Genomic DNA, 11,443 nt, shown 5'->3' on the forward strand with positions numbered 1-11,443 from the left:
CAATAATTCACACGGAATAGAGATCTCACAACACCTGACCGTGCTAGTGCAGTTGTGCATGAAGAACACTTCAAAAACCTGCACCATGGCAAAACTGAATCCCCAATGGGCCCTGAACTGGCGTGCTGAAGAAAATCCTAAATCCTCCCCAATTTTAACCAAAATCTCTACAAATCCTCACTTACAAAAAGAAAAAAACAAGGCACAAAAAAAACACATCCAAGCCAACTACAAGGCAGAGATAAATCCCTGTGCTTTTGGGATGTTGTTAAATGAAGTGCAAACATAACACAGAACTGGTTAATTCAATCCTGCTATGCTCAGGAGTGCTCCCTGTCAATGACTTGAACTGCACTTTGCATCACAGACTAAACTTCCAGGTCAGAGTTCAGAATTACGGCTACAAATGACTAAAAGGCCATTTGTGTTATGTTAAAGAAACTGAAAACTTGGGCAAAGTTTCAGTACAAAGTTGCTTTTCTAAAACTTCTGAATATGACAGGATAGAAAGACAGACAGACAAGCACTCAGGACAGACATTTTTTCTTTATTGACATGAGAAGACACAGATTTTGCAGCAGAGAGATTGTTCAGCCATCTGTGACTGGCCAGTACTCCACTCCACATCACATCACATATTCACTAGAGTCCCCCTTACGGAAAACCCGAGTCACACTGTTCTGCTTCCTGAACAAAATTTTGGGTGGGATTGTACTTTTGCATGTGATTTCGTGTTGATATGTGTATTTGGTGTTGATAGTCTTTATAGTGAAACCCCCCATTCAACATTTTGAAGCAAACATATTGTATTATGAACATGAAATGCTGAAAACAGCTGAAAACTATTTAAATTTGTCAGGTTATTTGTCAGGTCACGCTCCATGCAAACAACATCAACAGAAAAACAGTTCCTTCAGATCTTCAATTATTTTTCAAGGCTTTGTCTCTGTTCAAGTGATGTCTTTCCATCTTTCTGGCCACCTTCATTCACCTGGTCACCCTTGTGTTCTCATACTTGAGAGAACTTTATCCCTCCTTCTCATTCCCTACTTACTTCACCCACCCATTCATAACACGACAAACATCCTTTCAAAGAGAAAGCAAACAAAAACCAGTAATACCAACACATACATCAACACTTTTTCAAATCACAAAAATATTGTTATCGCACCCGTTTGTAGCAGAACCTGTGGTTTGTGAGTGTATACGTAACAGCTGTGCTATTGTGAAATGGCTGTCCATAAGTAACTACATCTAATACCTGCACATACATGCATGCAGTTCTAACAGAGCTCTTTGCATGCTCAGCTGCGTTGAACATTAACAGTCTAAGAGCCCTAGTAACAGAGAGTATGTGTGTTCACAGAAGCAGTTTGATCTTCACAGTATCATGGAGTCTCTTTCCTTCCTGATCCATAACCTCCATCGTTTAATTGTGCTCTTTGACACCAAAGCAGATTTGAGACCAGTGGACCAATGATATGTGCACAGTGAGTTTGGTGTGAAAATTTGAAGGGGGATTTTTGTGAGTGTGATTGTGTGAATGTATCTTTGAGTGTTTGCTTTTGTTGCTTTGAGTGTGTGTGTGTGTGTTTGCTGGACTTTTGTCCTGCCTCTGAAGTCATTCAACCCTCTAGCTGAGCCCTGACTTGCAAGTAACAGTGATGGGAAACTGTGGCCTCATAACACTACTAATCCCAGGAATAACACACCGGGCTGTCCTTCAACATCCTATAATCAAAAAGAACAAACAGGACAAGTTTCTCAGGCTAGACAGTACTTGATAAAGTTATCAGTCATACCACCGTTCGACCCCAGATTAGATTTATGAAGCCACAGTTACATCGTCCCTGTAAATTAATAAAGACTAAGTACCTGATCAACAGCATTATCTCAGCAGATCTACTGCTGTCATACCACCACCACCACCATCATCATCATCATCATTCACTCACTAAAAGCTTTCAGGACCAACTCTATTATTATTGCTTTTAATGACTTTCCCTTCAAAGTCTGTGCGCAGACAGTTTAAATGTCAGATATTCATGTTTGCTCTCTGAGGTAAATGATCTTGACAGCACATGTTCCCAAAACAGTGGGGTGTCAAAGACCATAGATTTCTGCAACATGTTTAAGAAGTCCCATGAAAATTATATCCTCAAACTTTTTTTAAGGCAAAAAAAAAGAGAAAAGAAAATATTCTTTTGAACAGAAATATACAAATGAAAAAAGATAGCTTAGCGCCTCCAATGGTCTCAAACACTTTAATAAATAGCCTACATATAAAAAAAATCATGAACATGGTGTCTGCAAATCTCAGTCCACATCACATTCTCCTGGGTCCTCTGACACCCTTGCTAGACTGTTCATAGACTGCCCTTTGACAGTCAGAAAAATACTACACATTGGAGACGCTGTGAGCGGCATCCCGTGCCTGTCGGATGCCATAAAGCCACTTGATGACTCGGGCGTTTCTCTCGATGACAGAGATGCCATAGGGGACACGCTCACTGGGTCTAGGAGGTCCGTTTTCTTCATCATCGTCCTCCTCCTCTTCCCCTCTCCTTCCATCGTCTCCCTCTCCACACTCAGAGCTGGGTGTGCTGACACTACGGAGCTTGGACACAGACACAATGTCTGAACTGGCACGGGCAAATCGTTCCACACCACCCATGCCTTCCACTTCCTCTGGGTCCAGTCCGCAGTAGTTGAAGAAGCGCTCTAGGTCGGCGGTGGCCCGCGAGTAGCGGTCACTGAGATCAGATTTGGAGCGATGCAGGGAGGGGTGCTTTCTCACCGAGCCAGGACGGGAGCCCCGTGAGCTGGCTGACGAGAGCCGGGTGAAGGCCGGGGATGCTGGAGGAAGTGCGCTGGCTCGTACGAGCATAGGGCTGGAGGGCAAGTACGGTGATGGAGGCTGGGGTTGAGATGAAGGTGGTACCTGCGGCTGTGCAGTCTGGCGGGGTTTGGGCTGGGGTTGCAGAGGCACCCTCTGGGGCTTCCTGACTTCTGCCTGGGGTCGCACGTCCACCCTCCGCACCGTCATAGAGTTTGGGGAACTATAACACCCCTGTGCTGTTACCGGCCTGGGTGCCCTGGCTGGAACAGGGGGAGGCCTGCGGCTCAGCTCTGCAGATGGGGCGCGGGTAGAGTTGTTCAGAGGGGAAGAGGTGCAGGAGGAGTTGGGTGTTGAGGGAACATGGCTCTCCAGGTTGAAAGAGCGTGGGGGCACTGTTGGGGGACCACTTTCCATGCTTTTACTTCCAGACGAGGGCGAAGAGGCAGACGGTGACGAGGGGGTAGGAGAGGATGACGTTGGCCCATCACAGACATTGATAAGGTTATTTAGTATCTCCAGGTTAAGCGGTGGGCCCCTGCGTACGCCCTGCATAGTTCCACACCCGTTTTCGGAATCTGCCGGTCTGCGTGGGACCTTTCTGGTGGGTGGAGTGTTTATCCTACAGTGCAAAAGCATTCCTGGTGACAACAATGGTTTGCGGATGATTGGGGGTTTGACGGGCTCCTGTTTTGTGAGGACTACTTGCTGGCTCTTCACGTACTTGGCCTTATCGGCCTCCAGACGCTCGACTGCACTTGGCTTTCGTGTTCCTGGCTCTGGAGCCCGGCGAAAATAATCCGGCCCTTTGTTGAGGATGCGGAAAGGCATGGCAGAAGTGAAGGGACCTCCCGCCAGACGTCCATCTGAGGGTCGAAGGGTCTCCACTGGCATTACGGAATGCTGTGGGGTTGCAGAGGAAGAGTTTAGGTTAAAACCAGGGCTGAAATAGATGCTGATGGTCAAAGTGCTCTTTGTGCTGACAGAGTTTTGTACCCCCCCCCCCCCAACAGGCCCCTTTAACTTTCTTACCAGTCTGTGTGCTCCTGCTGCCACTACTTTGCTTCTCTTATTGTGTCAACCTCTGCACCTCTTGTCTTTTATGCGCTCTCTTCTTAGTCCTGTTCACTGAATGGACGCTTGTGGGACAGGGTCACAAAGGGTCACATTCCACATCGGTCCGACAGAGTGACCCGCTAAGAGGGCAGATCCTTGAGTTTGCACTGATGCTCCCTCGCAGCAGAGAAACGACTGGACGCTCTGAGTGGAACTCAATCCCTTTCTCACGAACGCTACTTTTCTCCCTTCTCCTCTCAATTAATCCTAAAGATGTTCACTCTAGGTCTGCAGCTCCTGAAGAAAAAAAAAAGAAAAGCAGAGACTCAGTCAGGAGAGAAGAGATCAGAGGAGAGAAGACTTCCTCTCTCTCTCTGCTCCTCACATACAAAGGCACAGTGGAGCTCTCCAGAGCAAAGTGGAGCAGACGTTTCGTTTTAATACTACGTCTAGCTCCTCCCCTCCTCACTCCCACAGCTTCCAAATGCTAGTGATGTCAGCAACCAATCAAGAGAGAGAAGGGCATTCTCAGCATAGAAGAGAACGAAAGGGTAGGGAGGGAACCCTATTCCGATTGGTTGGATCTGCAAACTCTGACCAATTGTACCCTTCCCCCACTCACAACAATCACTCCTACTGAATTTTCATTCAAATGAACTTTGAAAGGAAACAAAAAAGAAAAAAAACTGACAATAAGAACAGCTGCAATCTTTTACATTCAGTTGCATCAAACATAGGAGGATTTTATAAACATATTCAAATAACCTCCTCTGCTCCGTATTCTTTAACAAAAAATAGGCATTGTGCAATATCTCCATACACAGTACATAATGAGAAGATTATCATGTTGTAGACTTCACTGAGCCACATCTAAATCCCTCTGACACATTCTGAAGTAGCACCTCATCTTACCACAGATGAGCATATTTTATTTACCACAGTAAACCTGCTTATGATCACTGTGACTGTGAGCAGTTCTGAAGCTGCTGCTCTGCTCGTGCAGATTAGAGTACTCTCTCTAGTGACTTCATACTCTTTAATGTTTTCTTCTTCACCCTCAGTTTCAGAGGAATCAGAGGACAATTTATTTTCTCTCTCTCTCTATCTCCACCCATCCAATCACATTCTTGTCTGCTTCTTTTTGTTACAGCAGTGAACCTTCAAATTACATCATACAAAGCACTATGAGCCTTATTCCTTGCTCTTCATCCTCATCATCGTATTCATCTGCGCATTTTTAATTAATCTTTTTATAGCCTCCCTGTCTCCCCGAGCCTGTGTCCCGGTTACATCCTCCATTCCTCTAATAAGTCAGAAAAGTCCTGACAACACACAAAGATGGAACTCCAGTCGGAATGACAGCTGGCTGTAGGAAAACACTTATATTTTGCTTTAATCAAACGCATCAAAAAAGTAACAACGCAAGCAATTCTAACTCCCTTGGGTAATGATAGGGGTAATTATTTGGTGGTGGGTTTGTTGAATTCCAATTTTGTCAAAGATAGTGATTAAAAAGTGACTCATTAAAATTCACCATATGATCTTACCATTTGAAACTAAAACAAACCAAGAGAAAGTTCAGACTGGTATCAAACATGATAGAGCTGTCAAACTGTGTCCTATTATCACCAGCATTGCTACAGCTATTAAAAAAAAAAAACTAAACAACAAAAAAAAAAAACAGTATTCTGTTTTTATATTAACATGCAAGAAATGACTCTCAGAGCAGATATGCCTTAAAGGAGTATAGGAGTAATGCAAAAAAAAAAAAAAAATAGATCAAGGTCAGATTTGGTTGAGCACTTTGAAAACACAGAAACAAAGTACGTACGTGTATACTCACAGACACACAAACACACACACACAGCTGTCTCAGATAGACAAGGCTTTTAATAGAAACCACAGTTGCTCAGGATCCAGCCAGGCTGGGTTAGTTACCAGGTTCTCCAGTGTCCAGGGCTTGACCCAAACAAGTCATTATTCATGTCCATGGCTCCCCATGGCCTATTTCCCACTGCTCAATGTTCAGACAGCCACAGCTCATATCTGCAGAGAGTACAACTACCATGAAGGGCAATGTTTCAGTGAAGACCACCAAGATAAAACCATTTGGAACTACTGGTGCACAAACGCCCACCCTTTCGTGCAAGTCCTTGTCAAATTACTGTTGCATCATGGAAACACAAGGCAAACACGAGGCAAAAATTACATCTCACCACTAAGATGAGAGCTTTGCTATTGTGTGGGTAATTACTGTAATTCTCTGCTCTTCTCTGACATAAAAATGGCCTTTGTTTCATTTTTTCACTAGAACACAGAAAAAAAAACCCCGTAAGAACTGCATAGTTGTGTTGCTACTAGAAAGCAAGATCCATAAATCTAGTATGAGAATTAAGATTCCCATACTAATAATCCTGAAACAGGCTGCATAGTCTTTTTTCAGCAGTAACAAAGACCAGTTAAGACACACACGCACACATAAAAGAATGTACTGGACTCTAAGGCCTTGGTTTGTCCTGTCACAGCCTGATTTTGGCACAGACAGAGGTGTGAACTGATCCGTACCACAAGAGGACTTCAGCAACGTGCCAGCTGGGTGGGGTGGGGAGGTGGTTCATGAAGCATGTGCTTGGGGTGGTTTACATGAATAGCTACAAGGCGAAACCCACAACAATGTCAAACTTACACAAACCTCCACTCTTATCCCGCAAGGAGCAAAAAGGGTTTGGTTTCAACGTTTCAAAACTGACGTAATGGTCTGTGCAGTCAAAAACAGCAGTGTGGACCGTTGGTTGAGCCACAAAAGCTGAGCATGGAAAATATCCTCAGACTGCTTTAAGGGATATTCAGAGCTCTAACAGCAACATTTTCCTGTCTGTTCTTCAAGTGCAGCATATAATTTGCGGTGCTCACGCAGTTTATTAGCGTTTAATGATATGCTTTTATGGGCAACACGGAAAATGTGACGGCACAAGATCAAGTCCTTAAACCAATGAATACGCTGGGAAACTGTGGGTGAACCCCAGCAGTCTTCAGCTGGAGGGGAAAAAAAAAAAAAGAACACCATCCAAATTTCAACTGAGAAAAATCCACTGAACGACAAGGTATAATTAAAGGAGGCTCTGTGACTGGAAACAATTTGTTGCTTTTATGATATCTATCAATTAGGCTATAGTCTGGACGCCACATACAAGTCATACACAAGTGAGCTCAGAAAGACACAGAGAAAAACAGTGAGAATACAAGTCAAAAAGAGTATGAATGCGAGGGAGAAAATGGGATGGGCCGTATTAGAAAGCTGTTTTAGCCTAAATCACATAGGAATTACTGGCGATAGACAAAAAAAAGGCAAGCAGTAAAAGATAAAAAAAACGCCTACGGTTATCAGATGTCAGGCTACAGACGTGCTGACCTCTCTCAGCTGTGTCTCCACAGTCACCCCCCTCCAACTGGATATTATCCTCTCACCAGGCAAAACAAAAAACATCTTGGGGTAAAACACAGGAGACCAGTTTTTAAAGGAAAGGAACCCTCATGCTGAAACACAGAACCAAAGGCCTCACACCCTCTTGAATTACAACATTTTTTAGGAGGACATAGGTTCTGGAAGGTTCTCAGGTACCGAATGTTAATGACATCAGAAAGGTGGGACTAATGCAACCACAGGAGATGAAACACCCTTCTGTAAATGCGTGCTCTTAAAAAAAAACAAAAAAAAAAAACATAGACAACAAACCTTGCTAATAAGTGCTGGAGTCACATAGGGAGGCGAGAGCAAAAGGAAAAAAATGTGTAAATGAAACTCAGGTGGAGTTTCTGAGGGCCCTGCTGGACAGAGATTCTGGTCCAGCCAAGCCGAGCCAATATTAAAGTAAACATTTACAAAGTTGCAGTCCTGCCTTTCCTTCGCTCAATCTGGCAACATGAAGGTGAGGGTTATAAAATGATATCCATAGATGTTAGGAACTGAAGTACACTGAGCTTCAGAATGTGTCTAGTTTGATCAGCCCATACTGTAGTCCATTACGGCGTCAGAGCTGTTGTGGCCTGAGTTCTTCTGCATGTCCCAAGGCACTGCGCTCCGACCCTAACACGTCTACAGCATGGCTTTCACCAAGAAGGTGATGGCTAGTTCTCTCATGAGACGACTTGAAGGTTTTACTGCTGCGATTGTGTGTGAGAGCTTTGTGCCCCAGAGGGTTCTGACCCCACCTCCGAGCACTTCAAAGCAATAACCTTCCCCTGAGGATTTAACAGATAACCCTTAAAATGGGTCTGTCCATATCTATGGCTTACCTCCATCACCAAAGGCCAGAGGAGCAGTAAACATTCCTCTTTCCCCCTGCTATCTAGACACACAGCTGAGCACAAGACAGCAGCTTCCTTCTCTACCCACAGCAGAGGGAAAAAAAATCAGCTTCAGACAGACAGCCATTAGAGCATGAAGGAGTTGTTATAGAACAGATCATTTCTTTGCCAGTAGAGCCTTCAGTCCAAAACCCTAACCATGCCTAACCCAGGACTGACTGTCTGAGTCTGATCCCGCAGGACATTCTCAATATTCATCTCCCCATTCATAATTACACACACTACAGGGATCCCTACAGAGGTCAACCGTCCCCTGCTCCCCAACTTAACATCAATCTCCAAAGAGCTATGTCCCTCCTTTCTCAGCCTCCCACACACACACACACAATTCAGGTCCAATCACTCTCAGTTGTACACAACTGTGCTATTTGTTTTGATCAGTCTCTCAGGTCACAGTGAATACTACACACATGCTTGTGAGCGTGCCTCCCCATGTGCATTTCCCATTCCTCCTAAACTGACATTAATAAGATAATCAGATGAGAGCAGGTGGCCCTGCTAACCCTGTGGCCCAAGCTAAGATCTGAGCTGCAAACGCATGGACAATGACATTTGTAATTTTTCCATATTAGTGGAATACTGTTATGCTGATTCAAAACTAGGTTAAAGACTTGAAAAACAATCCAGGTTTTCAGGAGATGAAAAAACTCTTATTTATAAATAGCTACAGGGCAAAACGCTATTGGCACAATATCTTTCAACCCATAGATCAGTTCCATTTGGACCATGTGATACATCATTTAAGGAATTGCTGATGAACACAGCTTTTCTCTGAAAGGGACTCTGTAGCCCAGTGTATGGACTGGGTTACTGGAGGGTCAGAGGCAGGTTTAATTGTGATGTCACTCCTTCAGTGCAGCTGTATTCTTTTCATCTTGACAACAGTCCAGTCATTCGCACTGAGATGTGACACCAGCCACAAAAAAAAGTATTGCTCAAGCAAAACAGCAGACAAATGGTGCAATAATCTTATCATTACAACCATGGAAACATCATTCATCTCGACATCATCTCTGAAATCCACGACCCCAAAGCTTAACTGTTGTCCTCATGAACCATGACCCTGTGACCATAGCAACCAGCACTAATTTGATGTTGAAAGGGCTCAACATAATGCAAAGTCAGCATTGAGAAACGAGGGCGAAAGACATACACGTGTGGAAAAACTCAAAGACAAATATAGAGCCTATGTCATTACGACCATGAGAGCAGATTGACTCAAACACACACACACATACACTCAGGATAATGACCCTATGGAGCATGGGGCTAATGACCCTGTGGAGCATGGAGCTAAGTTCCAGCGGCATCACTGAAGCTTGAGCTGGGGCAGCATGTTGTCTTTACCAACTTCCACTGCAATCACAAAACCACACTTTCCCACAGTCTTACTTCCCCCTCCCAAACACTCCCCCAAACACACACACACACACGCACAGAGACAAAAATTAACCCAGTTCAGTTTTTGCACAATGATTAACCCTGAAATTCCTAGGTTAACAGTCACCAGGCTTAGGCAGAGTTCACATTTGTTTATCCTGTCGGGGTGAGCTATGCTCAGAAACATACAATAATAGTTTTAGCTACGCATGTGCACACTTGTGTACACACACACAGAGAGAGAGAGAGAGAGAGAGAGAGAGAGAGAGAGAGAGAGAGAGAGAGAGAGAGCGAGAGAGCAAGAGAGCGAGAGAGAGAGTGCAGAACTTCTGTTTTGACAGAGTGTGATTTACCATACAGAAAGAAGAATTCTATTCAAAAGTCCATCATGATTATTACCTCTAGTAGTCCTCATGTGCAGACACTCACTTGACACTAACCATCTACAGACATAAAACCACTCCTGGGAGCACTGCCAAAAAGCAAAAGCTCTAATCAAATATGTACAACTATGCAAAAGACACAACATACCTACTCTAAATATGAAAAACTCAATGATGAACGTTTGTGTAAGATAAGGACACTCCAGCAGACACAATGTGAGAGTCAGAGAGAATCACCAAGGACAGAGAGCCTTTGTCACTAGTGAGTAATCCCCTCATTTTAGGAGGCATGGCCAGCATTCAGTCATTCTGTGTTAATGTGACTCTTACATTAACATTCACAGGCTAATGGGAACTGGCCAAGGGTCAAAATGGCCAAGCATGAATTCCATAGATTAAGGAATTAAATAAAAAAAATATATATATATAAAAAAACATGTCTTATTAGCACTGAGGACACAGTTTTAGAATTAAAGAACACTGCTTTACAATTTAAAGTCAATGGATCAGCTGAAGTAGCTAAGGCGGTCAACATACATACAGGCCTACGTAAATAAACTGTGCTGTGTTCGATTCCCAAAAAAAATTAACATCTTGATCCCTGGACACTGCATCAATCGTAAACACTTGGAACCATTGCTGGTTAACCACTCCAGTTACATATTTAGACTACTTACCAGAGTGTGAGAGAGTAGAGCCGTCAAGAGAGGTGGAAAATTCAGCAGAAGAACTCTGAAATACTCCAGTTAAAAATCAACTTTCTGCAATAGCCCTTGCTTCTTGTTCCACACTGTCAAAAGTCTTCAAGTATGTGTGCGAGTCTGTGTGCAAGTGAGACAACTCAAATACTCCTCCTCCCCCCTCCCGTTATCCCTCTCTCTCGCTCCACCCAGCCGGCTAAATCAGGAAGCACTGGAAGCAGGAAGAAAGGCATTTCCTCAGTCATGTGACCACAGGAATTCATTTTCTACAAATGCAAATGCACAAATATCCAAAACACACAAAACACGCTTTCATTATGCTATGTTTACTCTTCTTCCACAGTTTCCCTGACTCTGGTATCAATATAAGAGGGTATGAGATTCAGTCTCTTCTTGGCTGTTCTCAGACATCATTTCCCAGTCTCCTCTCTTCGGAATGTTTTCCAGCTCTTCAACACACTTCTGGATTACGGGGCAGGAAGTGATATAACAGCATTGAACACATCAAAGAGTGGGAGGTGAGTTACAGTAGAAAATCAGTTGAGCAACCTCTCTATAAGGATATCCTGCCATTAAGACAGTCAATATCAGGAAAGTCTCACTGGGAATACCTGGGAATAACGAGACAGCAGAAAGCACTTGTGATGTTTCCACCTTTCCCGAAAGTCCAATGAATCCGAAAAGTCTGAAATCAAATCCAGCACTTTCACACACAGAGT

The 11,443-nt window shown here is 43.8% G+C and overlaps 1 protein-coding gene across 1 annotated transcript; it reads right to left on the reverse strand.

Moving 5' to 3' along the window:
* Nucleotides 1-547: 547 nt before the first annotated feature.
* LOC115807660 (protein FAM110B) lies at nt 548-10,781 on the reverse strand. Its single transcript, XM_030768767.1, has 3 exons — nt 10,701-10,781; nt 3,869-4,189; nt 548-3,739 (listed from the first exon to the last, which is right to left on the reverse strand). Exon 3 carries the CDS (start codon nt 3,728-3,730, stop codon nt 2,399-2,401), a length of 1,332 nt encoding a protein of 443 aa, XP_030624627.1. The 5' UTR covers nt 3,731-3,739; nt 3,869-4,189; nt 10,701-10,781; the 3' UTR covers nt 548-2,398.
* Nucleotides 10,782-11,443: the final 662 nt, after the last annotated feature.

The sequence above is a fragment of the Chanos chanos genome, chromosome 3 (genome assembly GCF_902362185.1).
Source record: "Chanos chanos chromosome 3, fChaCha1.1, whole genome shotgun sequence".
NCBI lineage: Eukaryota > Metazoa > Chordata > Actinopteri > Gonorynchiformes > Chanidae > Chanos > Chanos chanos.